The following is an 18,615-nucleotide window of genomic DNA, read 5'->3' as shown; positions in this document are numbered from 1 at the left end:
AAGGATGCCAATACTTTAAATAACAAGCACCGAATGTTATTACTTGAGAAATACTTTGCACTAAGGTAAAAGGGCAAAGGCAGTTTGACTTGTAGCATGCCGTTTTTTTTATGTGGATCCAGGTTTTTCCTATTCAAGAGATATATTGCCAAATGTTGGCCATTTATTGCAGATCTCTGTAGGAGGATCTCAAGCATTTGTTCTTTGAAGGCTGTTGCATTGTCAAAGAGGAATTACTTGAGATTTGCATCCAAATAGAGTTCATTCCTGTCAAAGACTGTATGCAGTTCAAATACAGTGACCTATGTGGTGCCAGGTCAGTTTGTTATAAAAGGTAAGTACCCAGGTCAATCATGCATAGATAAAGAAATGAGCTTTTTTTCCCCTTGTGCTGGATATGAGAAATTGATATAGATCTTAATTTTAGTAGAGTAATTCATTTAAAATTCTAAACTAGTATTAAAAGCAGCAAGATGTCTGAATGACTTGCACTGAAAGCTGAAATCAGGACAGGTGATGGAAATGCACAATTCTTCTAGCTAAAAATAGGTTCACAGATAAGAATCCATGGCACAACATATACTATAAGAAATTGCTGTTGCAGGCTCCCTCACTGATTTTATTATGATTGAATGGGTGGAATAGGTGACCTGTCCTCTCACCTCCGCAACAGCACCACCATGCCAAGGGCTTATTGGTAGACCACTATGGGGAGCCTTGCCCTGCTATTTCATGATGACCATGTCTTGAATTCGGTGAAGTTAATCTCATTTCTACTCTTGATGAGACTCAAGCCAATCTGTGATCACCGAGCTTCATATATAGTGTATTCTATACAGTTTGTAACCAGTATTTTAGATGAATCCAAGAAAATCTAGTATTCAATTCTTTTGCTCTCAAAGAGCTTGGGTGGAAAAAAAAACATTTAAAAAGGAATTCTAAATCTATGGGATCAGATTCTTGACTTCACCCAATATCAGGTGCACCCAGCAGTGAGCATAAAAAGGGAAGGCAAAAAGAAACAGTTGCAGGCGTGCCAGCTTGAGGGTAGAGTAGCCAGTTTATGGGCTACTCTGAATGACATTGGCAGGCCCTTCTGTGGCCTTTTTGCTACCAAAGAGAATCTTTCTCTACATATTCCGACTACTTTGCTACTTGTGGGGGAAAGTACTGTAGCAGAGATCCACAGTATACATACATCTCAAATGATATGCTTAATTATCTAATACACCTGTGGAGAGAACATGGGCCAGCATAGCTATCATTTTTTTAAAATATATATAAATAAAGCTTTATTGTTCGTAAAAAGCAAAGAACATTATTTTTTCTGTCATAAATTATGAACTTTTATGTTTCTTATGTGGTATCTGTGATATAGATGGCTTTCTCATGTTCAGGTGCACAGGTGGATTTTTAGTTGCCCTTGGACTGGCTTTGCAGTTGGATTGTTTAAGGGCAATTTGGACTTTATTCCTTATAATTCCTATGAGCAATAATTTCTTCAGAATTCTGTTTGACTCTGAGAAATTTATTCATTTGAAGAAAGCAGATACTTTACAGATAACAGTGGTTTGAACATGATGAAGTATGCAAACTTTTACAGTGTGTTATCATAAGAGCAACGAGTCACAAACCCTTATCTGAATAATAGCGAGCATACTGTAATACTAAAGCACCAGTCTTCCAATAGTAAGAAGTGCAAATTAATGTTATCGTGTCTGTGGCATGATCTATTCTCTGTTTTATTTTCTAGTCCTCTAATAAAGCTCATTGGTTATAGTGTTATATTTGTCCTTGGATGCTAGCAGACAGGTTTTTCCTAAATGGCAACAACCTTCAATTGTCTTACTCAGTGATTGGTTTTTGTCTGAGATTTCCAGGTGACCATGTAGCAAGCTGGAATTAAAGTATTTCTTTAAGTTGCTGTTTTCTTTGTTGTTGCTATCATTATTACTATTATTTTACTTTGTTAGGGGATCTTTTTTTCTTTTTTTTTTTTTTAAAGGCTTTTTACAAGTTAAGAAAATTATAGCTCAATATATATAAGTATGTAAAGAGGTAGGAGTATATTTTTGGTATGGCATTGTAATATCTAGTTTGGTGTTTGAGCAGTTCATAAAAGATTTATTATTTGTTCTTGTCTATTGTGCTGCAAGGTACACAAACAGTTACTGTACGAGTTATTTATGTCACCGGCAGGTGTGTTTGGTTGAAGAAGTCATTCTTCCCAGGTATTGTTAGGTAGATGGCAGGATCATGTCCTGCCTGCTTGGGTACAGTATTGTAGTTTTAACAGTGAGTTTTCACCATTTCTCCTATGTTATTTTATAGCAAAAGGATATTATTGTTTAGAGCCCGGTGATCTTTCAAGAGGTTTTTGCACTGTCAGATGCTATCTACAGTTTGTTATAATCCTTTAATTTCTTGTATTTTCTGTTGTCATACTTAATTCTGGGTTCCTTTTTGTCAGCATTGCACAGTTGTGCAGTTTCTTCCAGCTGTTGTTAATATTTTGAACATGTAACATTCTTTGAAGGTGTGTACATTAAACCAAAGCAGTTTGAGATTTTTATTGAAATGTATGTCAAAGAATTTCTGTGAGCTTTCATGCATGATCAGAATGTTTGGGACGGTAGGTAGCTCCAGATGATGTGTTTTGTGGTGGTTAGTATGTCAATTCCTGGGTGTAGAAAAAGAATTTGATAAATGTCCATTGGAAGTCTCTCTGAAACATATTTAAGAAAGTATGTGTAAAAGCATATCAGAGGTTGGTTATCATTCTGTTTCCTTTTTTTCTTGTGCATGTAGTGACTTACAATTTTAGCATCATTAAGAGCTGCGTCAAGTTTGGCAATTAGTTCTCTGGACCTATGTGTTTCAGCCTTGCGGATGAATCTTCAAGACTAGATAATAGTGCACGTCTCAGAATGCATTTGAACTTTTGGCGCTACCTTCCACAACCTTGGAGTGCCTGCTCCAGGAAGGAGACACTAAATGACCTGGTTAGGTGCCTAATACCCTCACAATTAATGGAGAGGCTTCAGAGGTGCCTAAGAATGATTAAAGTGTATGAGTCTCTCTAGAGGGGAGAATGTGGAGCAGTAGTCACCCCAGAAAGCAAGTCCAAAAGTATGAAGGCACTTCGGAGTAGTCCGTGAGAAACATGAAAGTTTAAGTATTATGCATCCTTGTTCCCTAGTAATTTCCAGTGCTTAGCAGTAGTGTGTTGGAGGTTGCTGCCTATTGAGTTTCCAAAGGTAGGCAAATCAGTAATGGTGGTGGTGGTGCTGCTGCCTGCTCACCTTCTGCTCAGTAGGCTAGTGGTTACAGCATTCATCCAGGAAATGGGGGTGGGACTGTGTTCTTGGCTCTCCTTGCCCTGTGAGGATTTAAACATACATATACCACATATCATGAGAGTGTCCTCAACCCCAGGCTAGCATATAAGATGAAGATTAATCACCCCTGCCCCCATCCCTATGGTGAAGCTTGGCCACTGAGCAGACAACAGCCTTAGAGCCAGAAGGAGACCAGTCCAGGTAGGGCCTGTCTCTGTAGTTAGGGGACTCCCTTGGAAGAGTGAAGGCCTAGGTTCTGATCTTTGCTATCGGGCTTCTTTCTGTTTTCAGATGATGACTGTCTAATGTTAAATGCCTTAACAGTGCTCTGAGCAAGCAGGAGGGATTTGGCTTTGTGGTTAGAGCACACCCTGGAGATGGGAGTCCTGGCTTTTTGTTCCTACTTCCCTACTGTTTATGCATCTTGCATTACGCAGTTATTAGTTAAAAACAGAAATAAGTTGAAAAGCAGACACTAGAACTGAGGACTTCTTCATTTGAGGAGACTCCTTTAACCATTAGGTTTCAGAACTGGAGTCCCTGTTACTTGTTTTCCTTCTCACTCCATGACTTTTGCATTCTTCTCTGCTCAGTGCCCCAGCTTTTATCGGAGAGATGAGGGCTCTCTAACTAGCCTATTCTATAACTCATGGATTATGGCAGTCTCTTGGGAAGTTAAAAGCTTGTCAGGGTGCGAGGGATGTAGGACCCACATCCTGGGCAAATGTGTTTAAATACTATGTTACTGGGCAGAAGGTGGGCAGTCTGGCTTTGAACTGAATTCAGTGCTGTCAGTGTGAGTTAACTGTGTGTTTCTGGCCCTTCCCAGGGACTCAGCCAGAGCTTGACTGCCTCATGGGGCCAATTTGAATTGCTCTGGAGGCTGGGGGCAGTTGCTGAAGCGAGTGTAGAAGGTTGCTTCTGCGCAGGCGTGAACTCCTAAATGTGGTTTCCTGGGGATGCTGGCAGTCCCAAAAGGAGATATGTACTGGATTTAGGCATGTAATGAGATTTTAGGAGGCTGGCTCCTCGCCAGTGTGAATCTCTATCTAGGACTTTAGGCACCTAGTCCTTGTCTGAGTTTCAGCTAAGTTCCTACTGAAACATTTTGGTCCCACTGGGTCTTCTAGATATTCATGAGGTTGTAACTGGTTGAATTTGTAGATACCAGAATTCATGAGTTTGTTGAATTATTATTAAAATGAAAAAAATTTTAAATGCTGGAGTAGGCCTCTTGTTTTCACATGGTTATGCATCTTTTCCATATAAACATGTATTGAAAAATCCCCGCATGCTCTCCATGCTGATTTAAAATATTAAATTAAAATTTACTTGACAAATAATATCTATGCCCAAACAGTGGGGGACAAGTTGCTGTTATGGTAGGCCAAGTATAGATTCGTTTCTTATATTTTCAGTTGCTGATCATAAAGATTTAATTTTCAGGTCCTCAGCAGAGGAGAGAAGATGGAGGATAGCTCATGGAAACAGGTGAGAAACTGCTGGACTAACCTGTTTTCCATTGTGTCCTGAATGCACTGTATCATAAATGCTGAGGTTAGGCCATTTTCAGGCCATGCTAATCCTCCTTAAGAAGATTTTTCTGAGATTCAAAACGGCCAATAATGTATTAACAAAATAACAGTAAACAAATCAATGACTATATAAAACAAGCTACAATACAAAGGGTGCCCATACACGAGCAGGGAGGCTGTTCCAACAAGCTGTAGTTACAGTGCGTTGGAGCAAACTCGATTAATTGAGTCTGCTAGAGCAGTGGTCTCCAAATTGGGGTGTGCAAGACAATCCATTGGGGTGCAGGAAGAAAATATTAGAACTTCTATTTATATAGATAGGGGTGTGCGATCAAAAAAGTTTGGAGACCGCTGTGCTAGAGCGTGGTAAGTACCGCACTCCAGCAGCCTCCAGCATCTTGTGTATCAGCATTCCTGCACTTCAAAATGTGGCAAGGGCACTTTTATCAAAAGCTCATTTGGTAAGCTTTAGATAAAGTGCCCCTGCCGCCATTTTGAAGCACTGGGATGCTAATACATGAGATGCTCTGGACACTTTAGAGTGGCTTTTGGAGGTGCTTTAATTAAAAGCATCCCACCCCCTTCTCTTGGAGCACATACATACACACACTCAAAGTGCACCAACAAGCAAGGACCCAATACTATACCATAATCAAATTGGTGGCAGTAAAGAGCATATGCACTTTCTCTATGCATTTGCGGTAGCAGTACTGCAGACACTACCCTGACACAAACCATCTCAGACACAAAGGAGAGGAGATATTGGCCACTCACTTGGCCCTTCCTTGCTCTCAATTATTTGGTTCAAACAACCACCCATCCCTGCCACACACGAGCAAACTCACAAGGACACACCATCAGGGACAAGATGAGAGGCCAGGTGCTCTCTGGACTCTCCTTTAAAGATGACAACCAGACCACACACTGCAATGTTCACTCTGCAGGGAACATGCTGGTTCGAGCACACACTCAAGCACCACACTTGAGCACACTCACCATCCCATTCAATTCCACTTGAGCCCCCAGCTCACTGAGTCAGGACTCTTTTATACAGACAGATCACCCCACATCTGTCAATCACCGACCATCCAACCATACCCTTGAGCGCACGCTACTATTCCATTGCAGACAGCACTTCATGCCACCCACAGCACTCGATCCATCAGTCACACAAACATGCTTGCTTGTCCCTTATGGTCTTCCCACCAGAATGTGGGTTCTTATTGAGCATGCTTACAAGTCAATCTCTGGGCAGGTGCTAACAAGGGCAATAAGTTCACAGGCCCTTCTAACAAGTTTTGACCCAAGATAACTAAAACCTAAATCGTGGTCCCTACATCAGGAATAAGCAGCCACAATTTTGTTGCTATAACAATGCCATGCACATAATACTTCCATAAGTCTGGAAACAATTTCACTTTATGTACAATGCTCATCCATATTTTCATTTAAATGTGACGGATAAAGTCTCTTTAACTGTTTCTCATCTCTCCATATCTTAAATTCAGTTTCTTACAAAATTTGTCTCTGGAGCTGAGTTAAGACATTCCTTATTATATGATGCTGGATATACTTAAACTTCATTACAAACTACGCTCTGCCTATCATATACAGAATGAAATTGATACTACTCTTGCTATAATCCACAGGATGAAATTATCAAAGTATAAGGATGCACATGCTGGGGTTTTGAATTAACTTTGTACTCGCATTATGTGAAACTTGCAAATAAAACATTTGATATATGTCTTGAATCTCTGGAGCAGCATCTTTTTAAAGTTAAATTTTGTATGGCATTGTTTGGTAGTTAGTATCTTGGTAACATAATTAGCACAACAAGCCATACAAAACAGTTACTCTTCTGAGTGTTGCTAATCAAACTAGTACCAGGAGGAATCAAGTGGAATTGACCAGACAACCTGTGAAAACATAAGCAGTGTCTGTGGGTTTAAACCACATGCACATACCACTAATTGGAATTATGGGTTTTAGAAATCTAATCAGAAGCAGCATATGGCAGTGTATGTATCTTAATTTTTTATAATTCCATGTGGTTTACTTATGGACTGATTCAAAGCCCACTAAAAGATTCCCCTTCACTTGCATGGGCTTTGAATCAGGCCCATGGAGGTTATAGGTTTTGTATTGAGATTGATATGAAGTCAACACATCAGTCGTTTTTGAGCAAATAACAAGGCTGTCTCTTTTTTTCAAATGAGATGACTTCAGTTCCATTTTGGGGTCTAACTACAATTTTAGAAAGGTGAAGCTCCAAATTGCTACATCAATTCTATACTTTATGCTAAGCAGTAATGCCTTACTTGAATGTTCAAAAATCGTGAATCGGTCACAAAAATGACATTGGATCAAAACTCAAAGGTTAAAAAATAGTGCCTGTGAACTTGCCTTTCTGGTTCTCATTTTAAAGCTTCTTTTCTGCAGCTCTAAGAAACATACCAAATATCGTGTTGTGGTAAAATACTGAGAATTGGCCAATCTGTGTCAGTGTCTGAATTTAACCTCAGTTGTAGCTTTGCTTGAATGAAGTCTGTCAGATGGGTCCAGTTATCTATGTCTGTCAACAGGTAATTAAATAGTGGAAAGGTGGTACCTAGTGATTGGAATAGGTCTATTTCTTTTATCCAGAACAGAGCTGTATAATAAGCTTTCCCAAAGCAATTAGGTTCCTTCCATGGGAGGATCTTTTTATACCCAATTCTGCTGTTTTTTATTTAGGTTTTGCTAGAGGAGTGGGGCTGGGGTGGGGAAAACTCATGCCTAAGAATGTTTTATGTTGAAAAGAATGAGCTATCAGATCAGCTTTGTTCCTACAGCCAGTCCATTCATCTAGAAGGAGAAGAATCTGAGAGAAATGGCTACATTCCTTCTGTCTCTTCCTCGTATCGGACACTGTCTACGTAACATGAGTGATGAGTGAGATGATTGTGCCTTTTTAGCTATGTATTAATAGGCAGTATTAGAGGGCCACATTTAACTAACATGAATGAAAATAGTCCTTCTAAATTTAATGAAGCTAAATGGATTTGTATAGCTGAGCATCTGGCTCAGAGATCAGTTTTTATACTGCCTACCACTGTGGTTTTGTACCACAGCCCACAACATCTGAGGAGATTATGAATTCTATGCTGATTTGATTTCCCTTACCAAGGGATTAGCTAGACTACTGTATAAGTATCCCCCATGAATGTGATGCTGGATAAGACACTGGAGCACAAAAACAGAACCTAAATTGATAAAGATCAGCATCCTTTAATTGAAGCCAATAAAGCAGACCTAGTCTGTAATCCCTGACCCAAGAAATTTCAAAGGCAGATGTTGAGTGTAACAGATTTATTCCTTCCAGAACTTGCATTTATGTGCCAGATTCATCCTCTGAGGCAGAGGGGGTGGGGGGTAAGCTATAATCCTCCTGTACTGACAGTGGCAGCTGCAATGGAGTGGCATTGACCTTACCTTGGAAATAGGGAAGAGACATTGTTGTACCTAGGGAGGTCAGCTTTAAATACTTTGGACTTTATAGGGTACTTGCTGGAAGGTTTGCTGAATTGTGGTATATCATTTTGGCCTGATGCTCATATTTGCCCAATGTGGGCTGCACTGGTTGAGAGGAAATGAGTTTCCATGCACAGCAGACTATCCAGGGAAACAGGAGAACCCAGTGAAGTAATTCTGACCCAGAGTTGTTACATGTGTTTTAATGCAATGAATAGCTATAAACTCCCCTGGCTTTGCTTCACTTCTGTGACACTAAGAATAGGCCACTATTTGAAGACCTGGGGATAAAGAAATTATGGCCAAACCTTATCATTATTTTTCACCATCCTGTGATGCAAAGTATCCACAAACCTGGTTTATTGGGAACTCAGTTATTGGTTCAGGTCACAAGAACGACACAAAACATGTAGGTCTCTATACCTTAAAAAAAGTGTTCAAAAAGAGCTCTTATATTTATACAGGAGGTAAAAATAAACGTTTCCTGTGACTGCTTTTTCCTTTTTTTAAGTGGAGGTGGCTGTTATCTTTTTAATGGGCTTTTGATCATCAGACCTTGAACATTCTTTGCTTTTATGTCACAAGCTTTGAACCTTCAGGGTGCTGTGAATTAATGGGGTTTTGCTCCCTTGACCCTGGCTCTACCCTAAGGGAATGTAAATATTTGTTCTCAGTTTTCCTGGGCACATTGATTAACAAATAGGACATTGTGACAGGCTGGCCAAGTCATCAGCCCATTACATGAGCTGATAAGTTTGGTATGCAACATGTGTTGAAATCTTTCAAATTTCAAAGGGTTAGCCATAACGTAACATGAGTAATGAGTGAGATGTTTAGAGTCTTTTTAGGTACGTATTAATAGACAGTATCAGAGGGCCACATCTTTAACTAACAAATGAGAATAGTCCCACTAAATTTAATGAAGCTAAATGGATTTATATAGCTGAGCATCTGGCTCAGAGACCAGTTTTTATTCTGCCTACCACTGTGCTTTTGTACATGCATGTGGGTATGTGGAGAAATCTTGCAGTTATTCTGTTTAGCCCCTTAGACACAGATGCTGTCTTTGAGTGGAAAAGGCAGCAAACCAGTTTTTAGTCATGCCACGTCTTAGCTACAGATTAACTGAATTCTATCATCACAGCAGTCTGTGGAGGTGCTGCCAGACTTCCACACTTTGGCACTTCAGCTCAGAAATGTTTAGTAATGTTTGATGCATGCTGGAAGGAGAAGACAAGCTGAGAAGAGTGTTTTTGTTCTATTTTTAATTCTTCTCAAGCAGATAAGTCACCTTCTGTTTTAGTCCTGGTAATTCTTCCTGATGCATCGGATATGGAACAATCCCAGCAGTTCACTCCTTCTCAGTCCTGCTAATGGGCTGGGCTATCCCAGAAGTCAATGAAAATAGTGTTTAATCAGCTGTGCAATTTTTAGAGATGATGGGGTTGATCAAAGTCTTGCATACTATGAATTTGGCAGGAGTTTAAATATGTTGCTAGACTTGGTCTCAGGTTTTATGTTTATAATGGGTGTGCCTCCTCCTTAGAGGGGGAGGAGGAGGAGGAGGAAAGTGACGATGTAAAGCACAGTGCTCAGGTCTCCGGAAGATGTTAATAATAATGGTGCCATTAGGATCTGAGGAATGTTATGCCCCATCCCAAAAATTGTGTGTCCTGTTATGTGAGACATTTTCTGGGATGGGGCATAAAATTCCTCAGATCCCAGTTGTACCACTGCAAGGACCAAAGCAGGTTCTGGGTCTGCCCTTGTGCATGCTAACAATTAGCTGATTGTCAGCATCAGACCCAGAGCAACCCCTGGTCTGAAACTAGGTCCAGGGCTGTTCCTGACAATCAGCTGATTATAGCATCAGCCTAGGATAGCCCTGGGCCCAGTTACAGACCTGGGGCCATCCCAGCTGCCCTGGGCCAAGGCTGACAATGACCTGGTCATCGGCATAGGTGGGGATAGCCCTGGGTCTGGAGACACATGACATGCATTCAATTTAAGGTGCCATACAAACCATCCACACAGCAGGAAATTGGCTGAACTATGGTGTGTTGCAAATTATGGCATGGTTAGCACATTAATCGTGCCATAACTGTAACGTCTGCCAGGGCTAATGGATTCCAAAACTATAAATGTAACCTACTGAAAATCATTGTGTATGTTAACTATCCCAGACAAGACAAAGAAATACTGTTTGCTACAACTTTGGTCTGTATGATTCTGGCCAGAGGAACACAACCCTTTAAGCTTCAAGATCCATAGTAAGCACAGTTCTGATCCAACTGGGGCCAGGTTCTCCTGTTGCTTCAAATTATACTCTTAGGTACTTCCTTCTTTACTTTTTAGTGTTTGACATGCTCATAAAAAAAAGTAAAAGTGTCTGAGAGTCCCAAGCTAATGTAACAGACACTTTTGCTGTGTTACTGGAAGTCTGCAGCTCAGCAGCTACGCTCAGTGATGATTCCATGTTGAGGCTTCCTGCTCATGTTGTATTTACAGTGTCATACATTTGTGGTCTTCATGTTACAAGTATTGCTTAAGCCAATGTCTTGGTTTCATGAATGCTAAATTCACTTACAGCATTTGAGAAAATACATGTAATGTTAGTATTAAACTTTGGGTATGTCTGTCTCACTCCTTTCAACAATCCCATGCACAAACATGTGAATAGCCGCATTTGCATAGTACTGCACCAAGGCTAATAAATTCTACTGAGAGGCCAACTAGTCTACCCACAGTGCTGCACTAAGGTAGCTTCACTCTTTGTAGTTTAAGTGTTGGGGTGGGTTGAGTTATATGGCATTTATTGGCATCATCAGTTGAGTGGTAGAGCCATATCTTTAATTTCTTACTTACTCTGAGTTAACTTCTTCGTTAAACAAGCTAAACTTACATGGGTTTTCATGTGGGAATATTGTCTAGTAGTATGAAATGTAAGTTCATTTGATGTAATGATTTCATTGCTAAACATGCTGTTTTTGGTTTCTTTTGCTATCAGCCAACAGTGGAAGATGTAAGTACATGTATTAGATACTACTGTATGTTGTGTGTATTTTGTGTACATTTGGGATAAATTTTATGAACATTTAAACTGTAGCATCAGAAATGATGTGTGGAATTCTGTTAAGTAACAACAGCCATTTTTACTTATCCCACTTAGAAATGAATTCACATTCCAGCTGTCTAGGTTTCAAGGGGCCTAGGGAAGATAAGCACCCCAACTCCTTTGGAAAGTCAACGAGATATAGGCATGCAGGTCTCTTAGAGTCTTCTAAAAACCTAAATGTTCTCTTAAACTAAGTCTCAGAATGGAACTAAGATAAAAGTTGGCTGCCAGATCTAGACTTGGGAGGATCCATGGTCAATTTTCTGCAAATGTTTGAGGCTATGATTACTGTGGTTTAAAAACAGATCTCAGAAGGTAAGCTGAGTTTGGATTAGTGATTGGATGGGAGTCCTCTGAAAAATGCAAGGTAGTCATTTTGTAGAGTTAGTAGGTGGCACTGTTTCTTCTGAATACACTCATTATTAGGATAAATGGGCCTATTGGAAATAATGTTTTTGTGAATGGAAATAATATTGTTGTGAATAAAATTCATGGAGCTTGTGGGTATTTGAGGCACCCTACTTTATTTTACAGAAATACTGGGGCTGGTGCCTATTGCGTGATACATTTCAATTTGAATAATTGAATGTATCTGACGTATCTAAAATCCTTTTGCAATTTAAATGGGATATAGAACATTTGCACTGTGTCCTAAATATTCAGCAGTCCTGCTATGTGCCATGTGCACAAGATAGGACTCTACCATGAAACAGGGATTCTTCTCTAGGCAGCTTTTTGTCAAGGGACAGGTAGAAACTGTCTTGCAACAGCCCATTTAAGACACACACAACTGAGAAAAAATTAGTATACCAATGTCAGATTTTCAGCAGGTGTAAATCAGAGTACTTTCATTGAAGTTAATAGAACTATACTGATTTACAGCTACTGAGAATTTGGCTAATGAAACTGAAAGAATATAAAAGGCATAGGCTCTTTTGGTATTTCAAAATAAGCAGAAATATTCACCACAGACCTGACTTGGATTAATATGTAACTTCATAGCTCAAGGGGGTCAAACAACTCCAGACAGTGTGTCGTCATGGTAGCTCTGACATGGGGAATATGAAGCATGTTAAAGTACTTTTTAATTAAACATAGAATCAGACCTTCAGCTGGTACAATTTGGCATAGCTCCATTGACTTTTTTTCCTACACTGAAGTACATCACCTGAGTTCCTGGCTTCTTATTCATGAATATCTATGTGTATCTAAAGTGTGTTGTTCACCTGGAAAACATACCTCTTCAGATCTATGCCTGGCATAGCTTTGGCTAGACAAAAGTTGGTCAAATTAATATAAAATGGTAACTCTTAAGACTCTGGTCATAGAAAACAGTGTAACAGAAGGTCTGTATAGCCCAATCCTTCTCATGGGGCTGTGAGGCCTTAAGTGTATTTCCATACTGCAGATGGGAGTGCAGTGAAACAAACCCCAACCTAGCTTTATATCTGCTTTTTGGGATAATTAAATCTACACTAAGGTCCAGGCTTTTGCTTCCAGTATTTGAATACTAGCTTGTTTTAAAGCTAGCTTCGGTATCTCAGCAGACTGCAGCAAACTTCAGGGTTGGCATGCCCTAGGACCAAGTCTGCATTGCTTCTGGATTGCACTAAAATGAAGCATGTCATCTGCACTGTTTGCATTAAAGGCTGAAATGGCCACCACTTAACTGGCTTAAGTGCTGCCTGTATGTCACCAACCCCTGCCTTGGGTGTCTATTGACACACTCCAGTATAAGGCAGCTACATTTTATCTGTCTGGGTTTAGTATATGTATATATTGCAGTTCTTCAGAGCAGCACTCCTGAGCATATTCGGCAAGCGCTAAGGGTCTCTTGTGCTACATGTTGTGCATTGGGTATGGTAGTGCTGTAGAGAAGCTATTTGTATGTCTAGCTTGGAGGTGATTTTAAAACACTAGTATTTTGCACAACTCAGTTGCAGTTCAGGGAGGGTTTATTTTTGCTGTTTAAATTTCCTTTTTTCTCCTATGCCTACATGATGTATGCAGGACCAGATTTTGCCTCTTCCTTGAGCATGTGCACATTGTAGGTTTGGTTGCAATTTTCTCTTCTCTTTCCCCTTTCAACCAGGGTCAGGCATAATTGCAGTTATGCCCAAAGAGGGCAGAGGTGCTTCCCTTTCCACATTTGCCAACACAAAACAAATGTTTACTGGGGGAGAAGAGAACCCAAAGAGATAATGCAGAAGTCTGTTCCCATTGTATGGTGGGGTATGCCAAAGACCAGCTCTTTCTGTTTCCCATCCTATCCAATACCCATTAGACTGGGGGCCAGTTTTTCAAAGAAGGTCTTAGGTGCAGCAAACAGGACCTAGGTGGGTTTCAGGCACATAAGTCCAAAATTACGGTCCTAACCATCCCTGTTCAGATGATGACTATATTTGCTAGGTGCCTTCCTGCTTGAACTGGAAGTTCTGTAGGAATTTGCAGTCCTGCAATGCAGGCTCAGAATTACCCCATCCCGGGGAGCAGGCCAGTGTAGTCCCAGTCCACATGGGGGAGCTGAGGGTAAGCCTGGAGGCATGTAGTGCAGTGGTGGTGGGGTGGGTGAGGTGCCAGTGTGGTATAGCTTCTGTGTGGCATGGGGGCTGCATCACCCTGGGGTTTGCAACCTCCACTGGTGTGCCATGTGGGGTGCTTGGCACCATGTGGGGTGCTTGGCGCCAAGCCATTTAGAAATTGGACAGCCCCAGGGCATAGCATTTCCTATTGGTTAGTTCTAGGCAGCTCTGTGCTCACAGGGTGATTTGGTTTGCTCTCTGGAATTGCTTAATTTGCCCCCTTTGCTGTATAAGGAGCTTCAGCACCTTAGTGAAGGTCACCTGAAAGTCAGGCTTTGGGGCATGTAACTTGGAACATCCAAATGCTTCCTTGGATCTGCTTCTCCACCTGAACCATAGTGTGCAGCACTGCCCATTACTGAATCTCCTGCTATACCTACCACATTAAATCTTTGCATGGGGTTTGAGTGAGATCTAACTGTGTTCTGAAAACCTTAATATTTTCCACTTTCTGATTTCTGTGGGCTTAACTAGCAAAGGTAACATTGTTTTGCCTTTTGCCTTTAATAGGAGATGGATCTGATTTTAATAAACAGAGCAAAATCAGTGTGGGCTTTTATTTTGTTTTTGTTGAGGAGTAAAAAATAAAACTATAATGCCCTTGCCCAAGTTGGCCCAGTCTTGAACGTCTTAACAATTTGCTCATTTAAGAGTAGTGCTATCTTGTTTTCCATATAGAGCAAGGAGGGTTGCCAGAAATATGGATGGCTCTTTGTTTAGACTAACCTAAAAGACAGACTTGCAGGCTGATGCCGTGGTGTCTGTCATTGGCAGAAATACAATCCCGTGAATAATAAACGAGCCCTTAACATCTGTCAGGCTGCTTATTTCCTCAGGGGCCTGGAGCTTGGATTGCATACAATAACATGGTGGCCTTCTGCGAGCTTGGATCAAAATGAATGGTTTCATCAGCTTGCAGAAACAACTAATTAATTGGACTCACCTGGGAATATCCTAAATGGCTTCTTCTGTATGATTACAGAGCACTTCTTTAACTAGCTGTCCAATAAAATGTGGGATCATTGAAATCCGGGTGCTGCAAATTATACTGAAGAATGTGGTTTTGATAGGGTATTTGAAGTTTGCAGTATATGTTTTGGACACTTATGAACCAAACTGTGGTCCTTGCCTGAAGAAACTTTTACTGAGGTATCCAGAAGTTCTGACTGCCTATCTGTTGCAGGAGTAAATCCTAAAAGTGATCAAGTAAATAGCCATTAGATTTGAGCAAGGACACTTTTTGGCTGAGAGTTGAGAGCTTTGTTTCACCTCTTCCAACTATACAGTTGGCTCCATAAAAGACACTACCAAAAAACCCTGGCTTCAGGGATGTAGTTGTTACCTAATGGAGAGAGAGCACAAGATCATGTGTGGCAGAAACCACTTCCTGGAAGTAGATACACCCCCAAGTTTGATATTTCCTACAATTTGAATTCTAAAATCTGAATAGTAATACACTGTGCTTAGCTAATATGTCATCATGTAAACAGCATTCATGTTCCAGAGTTATTATTTAAACTTACATGCTTTTTTACAGTGCCTGGCAGAATGAAGCCCCATTCATGGTGGCCTCTAGGCACTACTGTAATCAAGTTATCATGTTTATTACTGCTAATGATAATAATAAATCTTTAAGCTTGATGCAGGCAAGGTAAGCCCCCAACTCTTATTAATGGACAAGGAATTGTCCAGCTTTGTAGCTGGGTTTGTAACCTTAGGGAAAGGTGGCTCACAAAATTGGAAAATGGTTGTGCACACAGTGATTTATGTTTGGAAATAAGGTAAGTAGAGAATAACCAAAAATCTAGAAGAAACAAAGTTTCATAAGTACAGTGTAAGGCCTTTTTATAATGTCTGTCGAAAGAGCAGCCTTTAAAGAGATGGTTAAACATACTTATTTTAGAGAATGAAGAACTCCTGTGCTGTTGGTTTGTTTTACATTACTAGTCAGTAGCAAACCTAGGAGTGTCTGAGTGGGGCACTAATCCCAGGTGCCAAGTTAAGTAGGGTGCCAAAATCACTTCCCACCACCACAGAGTCCATGCCTTAGCAGCAAGAGCAGTCCTGTGGCCAGGCAGTGCAAAGGGTTTCCACTGGAGCATGCACTCTTGCCACAGCCCTTCCGGGTTTGATCCCACAGTCTCTTCTCAGAAAATAGTTCCACCTGCCCGGCATGCCTCCAGAAGTGTGTGGGGTTGGATCAGGAAAGGCTGCAGGAAGAAGGCATCTCTAGCCACAACCTGGTTGATTACCACTATGTTAAGCTTTTGGACTTCTTTATGAAGGTCAAAAGGATCCTAGGGTGGATTTCATAGATGCTAGGGTCGGAAGGGACCTCAACAGATCATTGAGCCTGACTCCCTGCCTAGGCAGGAAAGAGTGCTGGGGTCAGATGACCCCAGCCAGATGCCTAACCAGCCTTCTCTTAAAGACCCCCAAGATAGGGGAGAGCACCGCCTCCCTTGGAAGCCCATTCCAAATTTTGGCCACCCGTACTGTGAGGAAGATTTTCCTCATACCTAGCTTAAATCTGCTCTCTGTCAGTTTGTGACCATTGTTCCTTGTTACCCCAAGAGGTGCCCTGGTGAACAGAGCATCTCTGATCCCTTTAGTGAAAACAAGAAAGAAAAAGGTTTTATTATACTTCCATATATTCACTTGTACACTGGCCAGCTAATTCTGAAAGGAAATGATTTTGTAATATAAAGCCAAAAGACATACATGGGAGAATGCTGCTGACAGGGTTAGTGTGGCAGTGGGGCTGGGGGCTCTGGATTCTATCCTTAGTTCTGCCATTGATGTTGTGGGTGACTATGGACAAGGCACTTTCTTTTTCTGTTTCAGCCTCTCCTAACAGTGCCAACATCAGCGAGTAGTGGGGCAAAGGCAGCTCTACCCCTTTGGCTCCATTAATTATACTTCTGAGGCAGTCCAGGATGTATACTTGTCTGTTTAGACTGGTGGCTATGACTGTATAACTGATGTTACCACAGCCAGTTGCATCACATGTTTCAAAATGTTCCCCTCTTGCTTCCAGGCTCTGGAGCTCTTTACTGTATTGTTTATACTATCAAATGGTCCTTTGACCCTGACAAAGTGTCTTCAAAATGTTCTTATTTGGGATCTCTTTTGCATCCTGGAGAGAGAGAAGAGTTCATCCCCAAAGCTTCCTATGACCCGATTCCTGATACATTTTAAGTTCCATCTTTACAGTGCTACAAGCGTATCTGACACCAGAAATGAGTAGTGGGCTCTTACATAACCTGGTGAGCTCCACAAGAGATCTTTTCTCCAAAACTGGGTCCATCTACACGGTGAAATTATTGTGACACAGTAAACTCCAGCACAATTTACATGTGCGCCCGGGACTGCAGCACATTGAGCTAGGGTGATGCAGAAGCTGGGGTAATGCAGTCCTGTCCCCATCTACATGTGTATTGCGGCACAGTGAGTAACTCCACAGCAGGACAATACTTGTATCGGGCAGTACGAGCCTATGGCAAAGTTAATTAGTTTACTTTGGCCTAATATCTCTGCATTTGTAGACGGAGATGCTTTAGCGCAGAGCTAATTGGGCAAGTCCATAGTAAGCGTCTTGTGCACATGCCCCCACAGTTATAACTATAACTATGGTTATATCTATAACTAACAGTTATAAAATGCATCATAGTAACCTGTTATTCCGTTTCCAAGTCCAGGCAACAAATAGAAACTCTTCTGAGAGCAAGGATTTTCTTAAATCCCTGGGCCTGATTCAGATCCCTTTGGTCTTAATGGAAACGCTCCCACTGACTTCAGTAGGGTTTAGATAAACCAAATATACTTGGTTTATGCACAGATTGGGTGGGCTACAAAACAGACCCTAAGAAGTAAATCTTTGCCTCTACCAGTGAGCAGAAGTGAAGTGGTAATCCTAAGAAGTTCCAGGGGGCTCTCTCTTAGCTTATGCTGCAAGCACTTTGTGCAGCCAAGGCTTCAGTAACTTCCTCAGCCATTCTATGTAGCCCACTGCAGAGCTGTATGACCCGAGTGGTGTGATTTGTCTGGTGTGATTTGGCAAATCCCTACAGTGCCACAGTGCTTTGGGTTTCTTCACTGGAGCCATAGCATCCTGCCTGCCTTGGACAGTGTGACCTACTTTTTCTATGGCTTAGACAGTGCACAGTTATTACTCACAACCATGACCAATTTGATTGATTTAATTGGACCTTCTCACAGTAGCAAGTTCTACTTTCAGAAGCATTATCAAGTTCTGCCCCTTAGTCTAGGATGCCTCCTAGTATTCTCTATAACACATCTCTATTTAGTTTCATTTATAAATCTTAATGAAATAGATTATAGGCTGTACAAGGCCTGTCATGAATCTACTGTGAATACAATATACATGAATATTTAATACATGGCATATTAATTCATTCCAGCATGCAATATAACCCTTTTTATGATGTAAGTGACTAAAATAGGGCCACAGGTTCTGATTTAAGTCTATCTTTTAAGTGTTTCATTTTAAATGGTTATATATATATATATAT

The 18,615-nt window shown here is 40.9% G+C and overlaps 1 protein-coding gene across 1 annotated transcript in view; it reads left to right on the top strand.

Annotated features, from left to right (window-relative positions):
* The window catches only part of DCDC2 (doublecortin domain containing 2), a 122,770-nt gene that overhangs the window by 24,782 nt on the left and 79,373 nt on the right, over positions 1 to 18,615 (top strand). Inside the window, 1 exon segment of the mRNA XM_019523640.1 lies at positions 4,785 to 4,829. Within this exon segment, the coding sequence (XP_019379185.1) occupies positions 4,785 to 4,829 (45 nt within the window).

The sequence above is a fragment of the Gavialis gangeticus genome, unplaced genomic scaffold (genome assembly GCF_001723915.1).
Source record: "Gavialis gangeticus isolate Ggan-Ray unplaced genomic scaffold, GavGan_comp1, whole genome shotgun sequence".
NCBI lineage: Eukaryota > Metazoa > Chordata > Crocodylia > Gavialidae > Gavialis > Gavialis gangeticus.
Note: the sequence above shows the minus strand (reverse complement) of the source record. Positions and strands in the feature narration are given on the sequence as shown.